Source organism: Rana temporaria (genome assembly GCF_905171775.1).
Source record: "Rana temporaria chromosome 2 unlocalized genomic scaffold, aRanTem1.1 chr2h, whole genome shotgun sequence".
In the NCBI taxonomy this organism is placed as follows: Eukaryota; Metazoa; Chordata; class Amphibia; order Anura; family Ranidae; genus Rana; species Rana temporaria.
In genome coordinates this window covers 812,868-830,880 of record NW_024404413.1, presented here as the reverse complement: position 1 = coordinate 830,880, position 18,013 = coordinate 812,868, and the positions used below count along the sequence as shown (strand labels likewise).

General features: G+C 52.2%; 1 protein-coding gene across 4 annotated transcripts in view; it reads left to right on the top strand.

Annotated features, from left to right (window-relative positions):
* Positions 1 to 17,309, top strand: part of NUMA1 (nuclear mitotic apparatus protein 1) — a 93,759-nt gene extending 76,450 nt beyond the window's left edge. Inside the window, exons 19-27 of one of the 4 annotated variants that reach the window (XM_040334100.1) lie at positions 28 to 200; positions 1,642 to 1,900; positions 7,636 to 7,933; positions 9,304 to 9,440; positions 9,828 to 10,067; positions 11,000 to 11,104; positions 12,181 to 12,408; positions 14,777 to 14,800; positions 16,808 to 17,309. In XM_040334100.1, the coding sequence (XP_040190034.1) occupies positions 28 to 200; positions 1,642 to 1,900; positions 7,636 to 7,933; positions 9,304 to 9,440; positions 9,828 to 10,067; positions 11,000 to 11,104; positions 12,181 to 12,408; positions 14,777 to 14,800; positions 16,808 to 16,840 (1,497 nt within the window). In that variant the 3' untranslated portion in view covers positions 16,841 to 17,309. Of the gene's footprint in view, positions 1 to 27; positions 201 to 1,626; positions 1,901 to 7,635; positions 7,934 to 9,303; positions 9,441 to 9,827; positions 10,068 to 10,999; positions 11,105 to 12,180; positions 12,409 to 14,776; positions 14,801 to 16,807 lie in introns of all 4 variants that reach the window. The other 3 variants (XM_040334102.1, XM_040334099.1, XM_040334101.1) reach the window with 3 other exon arrangements.
* Positions 17,310 to 18,013: the final 704 nt, after the last annotated feature.

The window sequence follows — 18,013 nt, the reverse complement described above, 5'->3', positions numbered from 1 at the left end:
CTATAATTGCTTTGAACCGTTCTGTAGGTGGAGTATGCCGACCGGCAGCTGAGGGACATGGGCAAGTTCCAGGTGACCACCGATACCTTGAAGAGTCGGGAAGCTCGAGCCCCCACACGTGTGACCCGGAGTCGCGCGGATGTCAGTACAGACAGTCTGGAGATGAGCGATGAGGATGAAAACCCCATGAACTCCACAAGGTAACGCCTACGACTGGCTGCTGTCAGCACTTATGAGGGTGTCATTTTAATGAGCATCACCCCCCTCCCCTGTCCCACTTGGCAGTGTTTTTGATCTCACAGTAACCTAATTAAGACCTAGAGGGGGGGGTGGAGAATCCCCATGGAGCACAGTCATGGGGGGTATCTGCGTGGAGAATCCCCATGACTGACCTCCGTGTGTGGGGGGGGGGCAGAGTGAAACGCGTTCGCACCGTGGCTTCACGTTGCCACTCCAGAAAACCTAAAATGTGGCTTTTTTTTTTTTTAACCACTTAAGACCCGGACCCTTATGCAGGTAAAGGACCTGATCCCTTTTTGCGATTCGGCACTGCGTCGCTTAAACTGACAATTGCGACGTGGCTCCCAAACAAAATTGGCGTCCTTTTTCCCCCACAAATAGAGCTTTCTTTTGGTGGTATTGGATCACCTCTGCCGTTATTTTATTTTTTGCGCTATAAACAAATATAGAGCGACAATTTTGAAAAAAATTCAATATTTTTTGCTATAATAAATATCCCCCAAAAAATATATTTTTTTCCTCAGTTTAGGCCGATATGTATTCTACATATTTTTGGTAAAAAAATCGAAATAAGCGTTTATTGATTGGTTTGCGCAAAATTGATGGCGTTTACAAAATGGGGGATATTTTTTTATGGCATTTTTATAATTTTTTTTACTAATGGCGTTCAGCGTTTTTTTTTTTTTTTTTTTTTTGTTTTTTTTTTGTGATTGCGGCGGACACATCGGCCAATTTTGACACATTGTTGGGACCATTGTCATTTTCACAGCGAAAAGTGCTATAAAAATGCGCTGTTTACTGTGAAAATCACAATTGCCGTTTAGGAGTTAACCATTAGGCGGGCGCTGTAGGGGTTAAGTGTGACCTCCATATGTGTTTTTAATGGTGGGGGGGGGGGGGGGCGGAGCTGGACGTGTGACGTCACTGATCGTCGTTCCCTATATCAGGAAACAGACTATCAGTGTCACTGCCACAATGAAGAACGGGAAAGGTTTGTTTACACTCACCTCTCCCCGTTCTTCAGCTCCTGTGACCCGATCGGGTCCCGCGGTCACGGAGCTTCAGACCGGGTCGCCACCCCACGGCTGGGCTCTTAAAGAGGACGTACAGGTACGTGCTTGTGCCATTCTGCCGACGTAGATCGGCGTGAAGGGGTCCCTAAGTGGTTAAGAGCCCCCCCATTGTTCTCTGAAGGCTCTTTGCGTATGTTGGCAGTCCAGTGGTGGTGGGGGGGGTCTCCTTGGCTTGCGGTTCACTTAATCCTGGCCTGAAACGCGTCGAGTATTGTTGCAGGGTGTACTGTAAATGTTGAAATTGATTGTGTGACCGGAACTTGCTATATGACAGATCCTCGTCTGATCCTTTCACATTTTGTGCTCTCATCAGAGTATCTTCTTGCAGAAAGAATGGGCGGACCCACCAAGAACCCTCCTCCGCCGCCGCCCAGACAGAAAGCCCAGAACCCTTGGCCCCTAACCGCCTCCCTAAAAAAGTGGAGTCATTGGAGAGCCTGTACTTCACGCCCATCCCCACCGCCCGCGCCCAGTCCAAGCTGGACGGCAGCGTGGGCTCCATCGCCGACTTCTCTTTGGATTCCAGCAAGAAGACTCGCTCGGCCCGAAGACGGACCACCCAGGTAATCAACATCACCATGACCAAGGTGAGCGCAAGAGACCCCCCATTCTGTATCTGTACAAAGCTAAATGGTTTGGCTGGTGATGGGACTCCTCATTCACCGGGAGGGAGACCAGAGAGCCGAGCCGGCAAACCTTTGTGGGGGGATCTAATCCTGATGGTGCTTTAGACCGACGGTGATAGAGAACAAGTATGCCTATCAGTAAAGTCAGACATCCCTATGTGCATGCTTGTATTGGATACAGTATTAACCACTTAAGGACCGGACCTTTAGGCAGCTAAATGACCCAAGGGGTTTTTACAATTCGGCACTGCGTCGCTTTAACAGACAATTGCGCGGTCGTGCGACGCGGCTCCCAAACAAAATCGGCGTCCTTTTTTCCCCACAAATAGAGCTTTCTTTTGGTGGTATTTGATCACCTCTGCGCTTTTTATTTTTTGCGCTATAAACAAAAATAGAGCGACAATTTTGAAAAAAATGCAATATTTTTAACTTTTTGCTGTAATAAATATCCCCCAAAAACATATCTAAAAATTATTTTTTCCCTCAGTTTAGGCCGATACGTATTCGTTTTACCTATTTTTGGAGAAAAAAAATCGCAATAAGCGTTTATCGATTGGTTTGCGCAAAATTTATAGCGTTTACAAAATAGGGGATAGTTTTATTGCATTTTTATTATTTTATTTTTTTTACTACTAATGGCAGCGACCAGCGATTTTTTTTTTTTTTTTTTTTTTTTTTTCGTGACTGCGGCATTATGGCGGACACTTCGGACAATTTTGACACATTTTTGGGACAATTGTCATTTTCACAGCGAAAAATGCATTTAAATTGCATTGTTTATTGTGAAAATGACAGTTGCAGTTTGGGAGTTAACCACAGGGGGCGCTGTAGGAGTTAGGGTTCACCTAGTGTGTGTTTACAACTGTAGGGGGGTGTGGCTGTAGGTATGACGTCATCGATCGAGTCTCCCTTATAAAAGGGATTACTTGATCGATACGCCGCCACAGTGAAGAACGGGGAAGCCGTGTTTACATACGGCTCTCCCCGTTCTTCAGCTCCGGGGAGCGATCGCGATAGCCGCGCCGTCGTCCCGGATCGCTCCCCGAGGGAACCCGACTGCCGCATGTAGTGGGGGAGGTCCCGATCGGACCCCCCCACCCACGTCTAGGCAGGCACGTATAGGTACGTTGATGTGCCTGTCCGTGCCATTCTGCTGACGTATATCTACATGAGGAGGTCGGGAAGTGGTTAAAGCTTGAGAATAAACACGACAGCCAGGAAAATTGGCATTTGCAGAATGAGACGTGGTGATGACCGCCTCCGTGTCTCCCGTGGAAAAGGTTCATTTATCTGGATGGTTGCCGCCTTGACCCTTCAACATTGGCACTTCACACCCCCACAGGTCTAGTTTAAAGTCCTTCAACCTCTCGCCATCGCAGACGGTCATGAAAAGTAAAAAAAATAACCACCACCGCCTCAAAAATCCATTCTAGCATGGCTGTTCCAACAGGGGGCGCTTCTGTTGGCCACTGAGGCTGCCTATTATTATAATGGTGGGCCAGTAGGAATGAAGAGGTTTGCGACCATCTCTGGCACTACCCAGAAGTGCACCATCATTTAGATGTGAGAGTGTTTCAGTGGCCACCGTGTAGGTATGCACCCCCCCCCAGCCCCAGCCCCAGGGTGTCGGCACTTATAGAAGTTTATTTGATTTTTCAGTACAGTTGCTCTTTAGTTAACGCTTGGTGTATATTGCTTTATGTACATTTGTCTCTAATGCTATAACCTTGTGGATCTCAAAACCAATCACTAACCAGATTTCCGGCATCTAATCCTTCCCATAGAGGACCTTTTATGTCCAGTCTGTTCCCGAGAGGAGCAACTCGGTATGCCAGTGAAATATTTGGGTTGTAGTTGTATCGTTTTTTACATTTTTTGCTTTAATGGCTGTACTGCTATCATCAAGTAAACTGGTTCATATCTGCCTCTATTCCTGCACTTTCTCCCCTCACATCACCCCAATTCCTGCACCCTCACTCCTTGGAGCGTCCCCCCGATAGCTTCACTCCTTGGAGCGTCCCCCCGATAGCTTCACTCCTTGGAGCCTCCCCCCTATAGCTTCACTCCTTGGAGCGTCCCCCCTATAGCTTCACTCCTTGGAGCGCCCCCCCGATAGCTTCACTCCTTGGAGCGTTCACACCTTTGAGCGTCCCCCCCCCCCCCCCCCGATACCTTCACTCCTTGGAGCGTCCCCCCCCCCCCGATAGCTTCACTCCTTGGAGCGCCCCCCCCCGATAGCTTCACTCCTTGGAGCGCCCCCCCCCGATAGCTTCACTCCTTGGGAGCGCCCCCCCCCCCCGATAGCTTCACTCCTTGGAGCGCCCCCCCCCCGATAGCTTCACTCCTTGGAGCGCCCCCCCCCCCCCGATAGCTTCACTCCTTGGAGCGTCCCCCCCGATAGCTTCACTCCTTGGAGCGTCCCCCCGATAGCTTCACTCCTTGGAGCGTCCCCCCCGATAGCTTCACTCCTTGGAGCGTCCCCCCCGATAGCTTCACTCCTTGGAGCGTCCCCCCCGATAGCTTCACTCCTTGGAGCGTCCCCCCCCCGATAGCTTCACTCCTTGGAGCGTCCCCCCCCGATAGCTTCACTCCTTGGAGCGTCCCCCCCCGATAGCTTCACTCCTTGGAGCGTCCCCCCCCCGATAGCTTCACTCCTTGGAGCGTCCCCCCCCGATAGCTTCACTCCTCGGAGCGTCCCCCCCCCCATACCTTCACTCCTCGGAGCGTCTCCCCCCAATTCCTGCACCGTCGCTCTCTCACGTCCCGCCCCCCAATTCCTGCACCGTCGCTCTCTCACGTCCCGCCCCCCAATTCCTGCACCGTCGCTCTCACGTCCCGCCCCCCAATTCCTGCACCGTCGCTCTCTCACGTCCCGTCCCCCAATTCCTGCACCGTCGCTCTCACGTCCCGTCCCCCAATTCCTGCACCGTCACTCACGTCCCCGTCCCCCCCCAATTCCTGCACCGTCACTCACGTCCCCGTCCCCCCCCAATTCCTGCACCGTCACTCACGCCCCCCCCCCACCACCAATTCCTGCACCGTCACTCTCACGTCCCCCCCCCACCACCAATTCCTGCACCGTCACTCACTCACGTCCCCGTCCCCCAATTCCTTCACCGTCACTCACTCACGTCCCCCCCCCAATTCCTGCACCGTCACTCACTCACGTCCCGTCCCCCCCCACCAATTCCTGCACCGTCACTCACGTCCCCTCCCCCCCACCAATTCCTGCACCGTCACTCACTCACGTCCCCGTCCCCCAATTCCTGCACGTCACTCACGTTCCGTCCCCCCAATTCCTGCACCGTCACTCACGTCCCGTCCCCCCAATTCCTGCACCGTCACTCACTCACGTCCACGTCCCCTCAATTCCTGCACCGTCACTCACGTTCCGTCCCCCCAATTCCTGCACCGTCACTCACGTCCCGTCCCCCCAATTCCTGCACCGTCACTCACTCACGTCCCCATCCCCCAATTCCTGCACCGTCACTCAACGTCCCCGTCCCCCAATTCCTGCACCGTCGCTCTCTCACGTCCCGCCCCCCAATTCCTGCACCGTCGCTCTCACGTCCCGCCCCCCAATTCCTGCACCGTCGCTCTCACGTCCCGCCCCCCAATTCCTGCACCGTCGCTCTCACGTCCCGTCCCCCAATTCCTGCACCGTCGCTCTCACGTCCCGTCCCCCAATTCCTGCACCGTCGCTCTCACGTCCCGTCCCCCAATTCCTGCACCGTCACTCACTCACGTCCCCGTCCCCCAATTCCTGCACCGTCACTCACGTCCCCGTCCCCCCCCAATTCCTGCACCGTCACTCACGTCCCCGTCCCCCCCCAATTCCTGCACCGTCACTCACGCCCCCCCCCCCACCACCAATTCCTGCACCGTCACTCTCACGTCCCCCCCCCCCCCACCACCAATTCCTGCACCGTCACTCACTCACGTCCCCGTCCCCCAATTCCTTCACCGTCACTCACTCACGTCCCCCCCCAATTCCTGCACCGTCACTCACTCACGTCCCGTCCCCCCCACCAATTCCTGCACCGTCACTCACGTCCCCTCCCCCCCACCAATTCCTGCACCGTCACTCACTCACGTCCCCGTCCCCCAATTCCTGCACGTCACTCACTCACGTCCACGTCCCCTCAATTCCTGCACCGTCACTCACGTTCCGTCCCCCCAATTCCTGCACCGTCACTCACGTTCCGTCCCCCCAATTCCTGCACCGTCACTCACTCACGTCCCCATCCCCCAATTCCTGCACCGTCACTCAACGTCCCCGTCCCCCAATTCCTGCACCGTCACTCAACGTCCCGTCCCCCCAATTCCTGCACCGTCACTCAACGTCCCGTCCCCCCAATTCCTGCACCGTCACTCACTCACGTCCCCCCCCAATTCCTGCACCGTCACTCACTCACGTCCCCCCCCCAATTCCTGCACCGTCACTCACTCACTCACGTCCCGTCCCCCCCACCAATTCCTGCACCGTCACTCACTCACGTCCCGTCCCCCCCACCAATTCCTGCACTGTCACTCACTCACGTCCCGTCCCCCCCACCAATTCCTGCACTGTCACTCACGTCCCGTCCCCCCCCACCAATTCCTGCACCGTCACTCACTCACGTCCCGTCCCCCCCACCAATTCCTGCACCGTCACTCACTCACGTCCCGTCCCCCCCCACCAATTCCTGCACCGTCACTCACGTCCCGTCCCGTCCCCCCCACCAATTCCTGCACCCTCACTCACTCACGTCCCATCCCCCCCAACCAATTCCTGCACCGTCATTCACGTAACCCGTCCCCCCACCAATTCCTGCACCGTCACTCACGTAACCCGTCCCCCCACCAATTCCTGCACCATCACTCACGTAACCCGTCCCCCCACCAATTCCTGCACCGTCACTCACTCACGTCCCGTCCCCCCCACCAATTCCTGCACCGTCACTCACTCACGTCCCGTCCCCCCCACCAATTCCTGCACCGTCACTCACGTCCCGTCCCCCCCCCCCCCCCCCCCACCAATTCCTGCACCGTCACTCACGTCCCGTCCCCCCCCCCCCCCACCAATTCCTGCACCCTCACTCACTCACGTCCCATCCCCCCCAACCAATTCCTGCACCGTCACTCACGTAACCCGTCCCCCCACCAATTCCTGCACCGTCACTCACGTAACCCGTCCCCCCACCAATTCCTGCACAGTCACTCACGTCCCCATCCCCCCCCACCAATTCCTGCACAGTCACTCACGTCCCCATCCCCCCCACCAATTCCTGCACCGTCACTCACTCACGTCCCCCCCCCCCCCACCAATTCCTGCACCGTCACTCACGTAACCCGTCCCCCCACCAATTCCTGCACCGTCACTCACTCACGTCCCCGTCCCCGTCCCCCCACCAATTCCTGCACCGTCACTCACTCACGTCCCCCGATAGGCTGCTAGGCTTTCATACCAACATCTGTGGCCACTGGTACTGGGAGATGGGCGGGCCAGCTTAACACCTGTGATGTAAGGGAAGTGGGTCAGCCATGGGCATAGAAATTTAAGCCAAGCTTTTACAGCCTAACCAGCTGTCAGTTACAGCTTATGGTATGGTTCCTTTATGTGGCACTGAAAAACACATTCCATGCCTGCCTGGGCCCATGTGTCATAGGTCGCTGACCCCTGGTCTCTCCAATCTCTTGTCTGTCTTCTAACACAGCGAACGAAGGAAGAAAAGGAGACCGAGCCGGAGAGCGCCAACTCCTCATTCTACAGCCTGCGCTCGGGTATCTCGCTGCAGGCTCTCAACCAGCAAAGCAGCACACGTCAAAGCGGTAGACCACAGCCAGCTATCTCTGCCCCAACTCTCACTAGCCTACCGTCCCAGGAGTCTCTGGTGAAACGTGAGCGTGCATCATCAGACGACAGCCTCAATAACTCCGGCCTCGATGCCCTTCTGAACTTACCCGGTTACCGTAGCAAAACACGCAGTTCTTCCCGTCTGTCCCAGACCAGCGGTAAGTGTCTCATGGGCACACCAGGCTTCTCCCTGTCTGTCTAGAACACCGGTCCCTTAGCTTTTGCTGGGGATGAGTTGGGAGTAGGCCGCCCCGGAGAGATGGGTTTGGGAGTAGGCCTGCCCCGGAGAGATGGGTTGGGGGAGTAGGCCTGTCCCGGAGAGATGGGTTGGGGGAGTAGGCTTGTCCCGGAGAGATGGGTTGGGGGAGTAGGCCTGTCCCGGAGAGATGGGTTGGGGGAGTAGGCCTGTCCCGGAGAGATGGGTTGGGGGAGTAGGCCTGTCCCGGAGAGATGGGTTTTGGGAGTAGGCCTGTCCCGGAGAGATGGGTTTTGGGAGTAGGCCTGTCCCGGAGAGATGGGTTTGGGAGTAGGCCTGTCCCGGAGAGATGGGTTTGGGAGTAGGCCTGTCCCGGAGAGATGGGTTGGGGGAGTAGGCCTGTCCCGGAGAGATGGGTTGGGGGAGTAGGCCTGTCCCGGAGAGATGGGTTGGGGGAGTAGGCCTGTCCCGGAGAGATGGGTTGGGAGAGTAGGCCTGTCCCGGAGAGATGGGTTGGGAGAGTAGGCCTGTCCCGGAGAGATGGGTTGGGAGAGTAGGCCTGTCCCGGAGAGATGGGTTGGGAGAGTAGGCCTGTCCCGGAGAGATGGGTTGGGAGAGTAGGCCTGTCCCGGAGAGATGGGTTGGGAGAGTAGGCCTGTCCCGGAGAGATGGGTTGGGGAGTAGGCCTGTCCCGGAGAGATGGGTTGGGGAGTAGGCAATGGCTAGACAGATTGGGGTAGAGATTTCCAAAGAATGTGAGAGGCTCTGATGAAGTTTTGGAGGCAAGCATGGGAGGGGGTGACTAGGTAACTAGAGGAGGTTATCTTGGAAGGAGCAGAGAGGATGGTTTGGGTAGGATTGCGAGATGAGGTTGGTGACGTTGCCTGGGGCATAGTTGTAAATGGCTTTGTATGTGGATGGCTGGATCTTCTTATGGATCGTTGGGTGTTTCAGAAGATAGAAAAGTTGGGGTCTGAGTCGAGGTTACTTCTTTTATATTGCGGGGTAGAGATGAGTGTCGGGTCAGAGGAGCAGCACAGGGGAAGCCATAGAGATGTGAGTGGGAGGAAGTCATGTCCTTCAGCGGGAAGGTTTTATCTAGCGGTGGAGATTGGAGGTGCTCTTGGCGTGAGGTCTTTATAGGTGGCAACTAGGACTTTGAGTTGAATGCTTTGAGAATAAGAAGCCAGTACAGAAAATTCTAGAGCAGGAGGAAAGTGTATCCGCTGAGTTGCAGCGTTCATAATATGGAAGTGGATTTGAGACGTACAAGACTGCACAGGATTTGAGACTGCTACCCAAACGAGCATTAGAGTGTCAATGTCGTTCCAGGTCGCAGTAGCTTCTATGTGAGCACGTGCCAGGATGAACCCGACCCTCTGGAAGACTGGAACAGAATTGCAGAACTGCAGCAACGGAACAGAACCTGCCCTCCGCACCTGAAGACTTCCTATCCTGTGGAGTCCCGGGTACGTGCATGGTATATAGGGGGGTCTCTGAAAGATCGTAGGTTGGGGGACCCATCCCTGGCTGTCTGAAGGGCCTTAAAGTGGTCACCTCTATCTTTGGCACTTTTTTTTTTGTAAAGTCCATTAAAAGCCAAGATAAAGCTTTCTGGTTTTGGATAGAGAGGGGTTCCGATAAATGGGGGCCCCCCCCCCCCAACAATGTTTTTTTTCACTCTCTGTCACATAGACAAAGGGTGGAACTCCGCTTTAAGAATCTTAAAGTGTGCAGAGAAATCGGAGTAAGCAACTGGAGTCCAGGAAAAGGAGTCGGTGCAACTGCAAGGCCGTAGAGAAGGCCGGAGGTCAGATTTAAACATATCGGTAACATTTCTATTGCTTATCCCTCAGCCGTCCTTATCAGCCGCCATAACCGATGAGGAGATGAAGACAGGAGACCCTAAAGAGACATTACGACGAGCCACGTTGCTGCCCTCTCAGATCCAGATCCACGAGCCTCAACCCAACAGCCGGAGGACGACGCTGAGTTCTACCGGGACAGAACATTCTTCAGCAGGAGGCGGAATCACCACCCGACAGAAGATGAAGAGGGTGTCTGAAGAGTCTCATTACGGACCGGATACCCCAGAGGTAACTACACGACTTTGCCCATTATGAGGGGTTTCCACCATCCCTGTGCTGAGTTCCCGGGTCTATACACCCGCTGTGCCCATTATGAGGAGTTCCCACCATCCCTGTGCTGAGTTCCCGGGTCTGTACACCCGCTGTGTCCATTATGAGGGGTTCCCACCATCCCTGTGCTGAGTTCCCGGGTCTGTACACCCGCTGTGCCCATTATGAGAGGTTCCCACCATCCCCGTGCTGAGTTCCCGGGTCTGTACACCCGCTGTGCCCATTATGAGGGGTTCCCCCCATCCCTGTGCTGAGTTCCCGGGTCTGTACACCCACTGTGCCCATTATGAGGAGTTCCCACCATCCCTGTGCTGAGTTCCCAGGCCTATACACTCACTGTGCCCATTATGAGGGGTTCCCACCATCCCTGTGCTGAGTTCCCGGGTCTGTACACCCGCTGTGCCCCATTATGAGGGGTTCCCACCATCCCTGTGCTGAGTTCCCGGGTCTGTACACCCGCTGTGCCCATTATGAGGGGTTCCCACCATCCCTGTGCTGAGTTCCCGGGTCTGTACACCCGCTGTGCCCATTATGAGGGGTTCCCACCATCCCTTGGCTGACTTCATTATGAGGGGTTCCCACTAGCAGGATTTTTATTTGATTTTCCGGTGAATCTTCTGGTAGAAAGATCTCGCCAAGGACACGAGCGATAATAGTCGCAGCTAAAATCTCTCTTGGGTTGAATGACCCATTCAGGAAGTGCAGCTCAGTGATTGGTCATCTCGGTCTCCTCTATCCATGTAATGAGTGTTGCTGCAGTTGGGTGAAGAGATCCTCCAGGAGAAGTTCCCTCTGTTGTAGGACTTGGTGCCGCACTCAGAGCCAAATGACGTATGGCGTTTTTTCCTCTTCACCTCTGAATTCATGTCGCTTTCTCTTCTTCTTTCTAGACCAAGAAGATGGCAAGTTGCTTTCCACGTCCGATGACTCCCAAAGACAAGCCGGAGAGTCGCAGAATGTCCACGGCAGAGAGCAAGGCGAGCGTCATCCAGCAGGTGACCCAACCCAAAGATTGCTTTGTCGGGGGGGGGGGGGGGGGGGGGTGTGTGTGTGTGTGTGTGTGTGTGTGTGTATAATAGAATTTTAATCTCCAGCCCTCAAAAAAAACCCACTCGCGTTTTGCGAGTGGATTTTGAGGGCTGGCGAGAAGGGCTGCCTGGGGTGGCGAGCACCACTGATCAGAAAGGAAGAGAGGAGAGCCGCCGGCTGCATGATCAGAGCAGGGAACATCGCAGCTTTCATTTCAATAGCTGTGTGTGTTCCCCATGCCGTGTGCCGTCACATAAGCCCCTCCTCTTTTTCCGGGACTTTGATAGACAGATCACCATCCAATCCTAGGACAGGTGACATGTTTCAAAGTTCCCCGGACCAGAGGAGGGGCTTATGTGACGGCGCGCCGCAGGGGAACACACAGCTATTGAAATGAAAGCTGCCATGTTCCCTGCTCTGATCATCCAGCCGACGGCTCTTTTCTTCCCATTCACGGGCTGCTGCATTATAGGGCACGGGCTGCTGCATTATGGGGCACGGGCTGCTGCATTATGGGGCACGGGCTGCTGCATTATGGGGCACGGGCTGCTGCATTATGGGGCACGGGCTGCTGCATTATGGGGCACGGGCTGCTGCATTATGGGGCACGGGCTGCTGCATTATGGGGCACGGGCTGCTGCATTATGGGGCACGGGCTGCTGCATTATGGGGCACGGGCTGCTGCATTATGGGGCACGGGCTGCTGCATTATGGGGCACGGGCTGCTGCATTTTGGGGCACGGGCTGCTGCATTATGGGGCACGGGCAAAGTTTTTATATTTTTATAACTTAATTCTGCATAAAACAGAATTAAGTTATTCAAAACCTAAAAGTTGTGTCATTTCATGAGATAATTTATGAGGGCGGGATTAGGGGCGAGGCATGGTAGGGGTTGGGCGGGGCAACTGGTGGCGAGAAACCCTTGAGGCCTGGCTAGTAGCTCAGGACTTGAAATTTTGAGCCCTGTATATCTCTATATCCATCTGTGTCTAGTATGAACCCTTTTCGGTGCTGACCACCTTTTTGTTTTTCTCCTCCGCAGCCCTCCCGGCGTCAGCCCACGGGCTTCAGCATCCTAAACACCCCCAAGAAGCTGGGCTCTAATTTTCTGAAGAGGGGCATTAACAAAAAATCCACTCCTAAAAGTACCCCCCAGGGGGGAGGATCCACCAGCGGCGCCGGCAAGTCTCCGCGGCTCCAGGTCCGCAAATCGCCGGGCGGAAAATCACCCCGAGCGGCCACAGCAAAGTCTCCCAAGACAACCAGCAAGGTGGGTACTCCGTGTAGATGTGTATTTTTATTGGCAGCGTGTGCCAATGTGGTGTAAAGGCAATGGGAGTGCCCATTTACTGATATTATTTATCTCGGCACATAAAACTGACTTTGAATATTGGCCAAAAGCCGTTGCGCCCGGCAACCATAGCAGATAGTCACATTGGATGATTTTTTCCTGGATGTGTTTTGGGGGTGAAACCAGATTACTATGGCATGGGTTGTGAGCACCCAAGGCAAGACAAGTAATTTGCGCCCCTAACCCATTAACGTTTCGAGTTCCTTCCACTTGTACAATATTTAAAACTCCTTTGTGGTGTCTTGTAGCAGTGACACCTAAAGCGAAATCAGGAGATGGGGTCTCCTCCAGCCCCTCCCACTTCACATTCATCACCAGTCAGCTGACCTCTAGTCTCTGCCCCCCCAGCCATGCCATGAGCTGAATGGGCGCCTGTGAAGAGGCTGAGTGGGCAAAAAGGCTGGGAGAGCGGTGCAGGCTTTTGGAACAGCCCAGGATTCGGTGACCCCTGGCAAATCATCATTCGACCCCCGAGGGGGTCCCGACCCCCAGGTTGAGAACCATTGTCCTAGAGGATAGAGAGAGAAAACATATTCAAGAATGCTATGTATTCTGTTTAAAGGGGTTGTAAAGGTACAATTTTTATTTTCCTAAATAGCTTCCTTCACTTACCTCATCCTTCCAATTAGCTTTTAACCACTTAAGGACCGGACCAATATGCTGCTAAATGACCCAAGGGGTTTTTACAATTCGGCACTGCGTCGCTTTAACAGACAATTGCGCAGTCGTGCGATGTGGCTGCCAAACAAAATTGGCGTCCTTTTTTCCCCACAAATAGAGCTTTCTTTTGGTGGTATTTGATCACCTCTGCGGTTTTTATTTTTTGCGCTATAAACAAAAATAGAGCGACAATTTAGAAAAAAATGCAATATTTTTTACTTTTTGCTATAATAAATATCCCCCAAAAACATATATAACATTTTTTTTCCTCAGTTTAGGCCGATACGTATTCTTCTACCTATTTATGTAAAAAAAATATCCCAATAAGCGTTTATCGATTGGTTTGCGCAAAATTTATAGCGTTTACAAAATAGGGGATAGTTTTTTTTTTTTTTTTACTACTGGCGGCGATCAGCGATTTTTTTCGTGACTGCGACATTATGGCGGACACTTCGGACAATTTTGACACATTTTTGGGACCATTGTCATTTTCACAGCAAAAAATGCATTTAAATTGCTTTGTTTATTGTGAAAATGACAGTTGCAGTTTGGGAGTTAACCACAGGGGGCGCTGTAGGAGTTAGGGTTCACCTAGTGTGTGTTTACAACTGTAGGGGGGTGTGGCTGTAGGTCTGATGTCATCAATCGTGTCTCCCTATAAAAGGGATCACACGATCCATATGCCGCCACAGTGAAGCACGGGGAAGCCGTGTTTACACACGACTCTCCCCGTTCTTCGGCTCCGGGAGCGATCGCGAGGGGGCGGCTAGAAACGAATAGCCGCGCCCTCGTCCCGGATCGCTCCTGAAGCCACGGGAAACGATGCATGTACCGGGGGGGTCCCGACCGGACCCACGTCTAGGCAGGGACGTACAGGTACGCCAATGTGCCTGTCCGTGCCATTCTGCCGACGTATATATACATGCGGCGGTCCGGAAGTGGTTAAATGTCCTTATTTCTTCTGAGAAATCCTCACTTCCTGTTCTTCTGTCTGTAACTCCACACCGTAATGCGAGGCTTTCTCCCTGGTGTGGAGTGTCGTGCTCGCCCCCTCCCTTGGACTACAGGAGAGTCGGGACGCTCTCTACGTTGCAGATAGAGAAAGGAGCTGTGTGTTAGTGGGCGTCCTGACTCACCCGTAGTCCAAGGGAGGGGGCGAGCACGACACTCCACACCAGGGAGAAAGCCTTGCATTACTGTGTGGAGTTACAGACAGAAGAACAGGAAGTGAGGATTTCTCAGAAGAAATAAGGACATGTAAAAGCAAAATGGAAGGATGAGGTAAGTGAAGGAGGACTGCACTAAGGGAAAGGAAGATATTTAGGGGGGGGGAGGGAATTACAACCCCTTTAAGCAAAACATTGATGAGCCCCCAACACTGCCGCTCTGTCATGAATGCATATTGTAGATGGCATGCAGGGTCTAATATCGGAGGTGCCAATGCTTGCTCTGCTCCATAGTCTGAAGCCCACACACGGCGCCTCAGAGTGCGAATCACACAGGGGCCCCGGAAGTCGCCCCCCATTTCCCTTCACACACCAGTTTCCATGATGTACAGAATTTCAGGGTACTGCTGTGATTGATCGCTCTGTCGCTTTATTTGCTTACTGGCTTTCCATTTCTCCAGGTGACACTGGCGGCGGACACCCAGGTAACGGTGGAGGGGGGTGATGCACTGTGGTGATTGGTGTGCTGTGTTTTCACATAGAGCCTCTAAAGATTTATTTTTTATTTTTGTGTGATAATCACCATTTTTATAAAACTGACATTACAACTGAAACTGTTTCTACTGAGACCGACCAGAAGGACTGGAATGTCGCAGAATATACCATATAAGGGGCGCTTGGTGTGATGGAGAATAAGAGTCAAAGGAGTTGTTCACGTGGGTGGTAGGAATTGCGCAATCCGGCTGCATTATTATTATTTTTTTATTTTTTTTACCGCCCCTCAATCACCCTTTAACCACTTAAGACCCGGACCATTATGCAGGTTAAGGACCTGGCCCCTTTTTGCGATTCGCTTTTAACTGACAATTGCGCGGGTCGTGCAACGCGGCTCTCAAACAAAATCGGCGTCCTTTTTTACCACACGATCGATGCAGTGCCACAGTGAAGCACGGGGGAAGCCGTGTTTACACATGGCTCTCCCCGTTCTTCAGCTCCGGGGAGCGATCGCGACGGAGCGGCTATAAACGAATAGCCGTGCCGTCGTCCCGGATCGCTCCCGACCTCCGCATGTACCAGGGGGGGTCCCGATCGGACCCCCCACCCACGTCTAGCAGAGGACGTACAGGTATGTGATTGTGCCTGTCCGTGTCATTCTGCCGACGTAAATGTACATGAGGAGGTCGGGAAGTGGTTAATGTTATTGGTCGGTTTATTATAACGGAGACAAAATAACAAGAATATCCAGAAAAACACTTTTCAAAAAAAAGTTATAAATTGATTTTCTTAAGACCCCGGAACCATTATGCAGGTTAACCCCTTAAGGACCCCTTCACGCCGATACACGTAGGCAGAATGGCACATCAACGTATCTGTACGTTTTCCTCTGTAAGCCCAGCCGTGGGGTCGCTGGCGCGTGCACGCGACACGGTCCGAAGCTCCGTGACCATGGGACTCGCGCACCCGATCGCCGCTGGAGTCCTGCGATCGCTCCCCGGAGCTGAAGAACGAGGAGAGCTGTGTGTAAACATGGCTTCCCCGTTCTTCACTGTGGCGCCGTCATCGATCGTGTGTTCCCTTTTATAGGGAAACACGATCAATGACGTCACAGCCACACCCCCCTACACATTATTAGGTGAAACATAACTCCTTCAGCGCCCCCTTGTGGTTGGCTCCCAAACTGCAACTGTCATTTTCACAGTAATCCGTGCAATTTAAATGCATTTTTCGCTGTGAAAAGGACAATGGTCCCAAAAATGTGTCAAAATTGTCCGAAGTGTCCGCCATAATGTCGCAGTCACGAAAAAAAAAAAAAAAAATGCTGATCGCCGCCATTAGTAGTAGTAAAAAAAAAAAAACATTAATAAAAAAGCAATAAAAACTATCCCCTATTTTGTAAACGCTATAACTTTTGCGCAAACCAATCAATAAATGCTTATTGCGTTTTTTTTTTACGAAAAATAGGTAGACGAATACGTATCGGCCTAAACTGAGGAAAAAATATTTATATATTTTTGGGGATATTTATTATAGCAAAAAGTAAAAAATATTGCATTTTTTTCAAAATTGTCGCTCTATTTTTGTTTATAGCGCAAAAAATAAAAACCGCCGAGGTGATCAAATACCACCAAAAGAAAGCTCTATTTGTGGGGAAAAAAGGACGCCAATTTTGTTTTGGAGCCACGTCGCACGACCGCGCAATTGTCTGTTAAAGCGACGCAGTCCCGAACTGTAAAAACCCCTTGGGTCTTTAGGCAGCAATATGGTCCGGGGCTTAAGTGGTTAATAGACGGATCGTTTCGTTGTCAGTGGGGGGAAAACGTACAAAATCAGCAGGGGAGCAAATACTTTTCCCCCTTCGCTGTACATTGGGGGGGGTTGGAGAGACACCTGAGGGGGTCATTTAGACTCTTCCATGTAATTGGTCTAAGGTCGGTCTCCGTTTTTTATTGACTGCAATTACTAAAATTGTATTTTATTTTATTTTTTTCCAGTTTTTTGAGCGGAAGAAATCCCGGAACAAGTAAAGGACTCTTATTATTATTATTACCTTTTTTATTTGGAAGACGCGCAGCTTTATACTCTACGGACTGCTCTCCTCACACGTCTCCCCCGCGGGGGGCCGTCCCTAATCACGCAGCCTCGCGCTCTCTCTGCGGCAGCTTACCAAGAATCATCGATGCTTTGTGCAGGTAGAGGCCCCCCCCCCGAATTCCCGGACAATCTCGCTGACCCCCCGGCCCGGGAGTCGTTTTTAAATCTTTTTTTCTTCTTTATATGAGAGTGATACGCCGAGGGAATTCGGGAATCGTTGCCTATTTACCACGCTCAGCTGTTATATATATTTTTTTTGTATGTGTCATTTTTGCAGGGCAGTTTTTATTTTGTTTTGCAGGATATGAAGCTAATCTTTTAGTGCCTTATTGCCGTGGCTCTGTAATTTAGCTATTTTTTTTTTTTTTTCTCTATTTATTAAACATATCCATCCTCTGCCGAGCGGACTCGTCCCTGTGCTTTTATAGCCTTTGTTACTTCACCGTCCACTTGTGTGTGTGTGTCAATAAAGATTGTTTTATATTATGCCAATGCCGGGACAGCCGACCGCCCACCGTATGTACAGAAGCTGGAGGAGATCGGCCTGCAACGTAATGGACAGATTTATTCTCGAATCGTGCAGAAACGCAAGTTATGATTGATGTGTGTGGGGGTTGGGTCATGAGATGGAAGTTTTTTTTGTTTTACTCCACATCATGTGTGGGAGCGATCATTAGGGCTGGCATCAGTCCCTCTACAGAGCAATAGATGGAAGAACGCATCCCCAGCTTGCCTTAAGTGCATGAGCCTTCCTGGTGGACGCTGGGTTCTGTAGACTTCAGCCGTGCAATCTGATCAGTTGCTTGGGGTTCCTTGATTATACAAGTGTATTGATGAGAAAATGATCAGCAGATTGCACTGCAAAACTCTGCAGTACCTAGTGGCCAGCAGAGAGGAGCATGCATGTCTAAAGGGATGTTGGGGGTGTGTTCTTTCATGTAGATTTTTCCTTTGTGCAGTCTGATAATCCTTTGGGCTTCTGTAGACTTCAGCCGTGCAATCTGGTCAGTTGCTTGGGCGTCTGTAGACTTCAGCCGTGCCATTTGATGATCCTTTGCTTTGGCTTCTGTAGACTTTAGTTGTGCAATCTGATCAGTTGCTTGGGA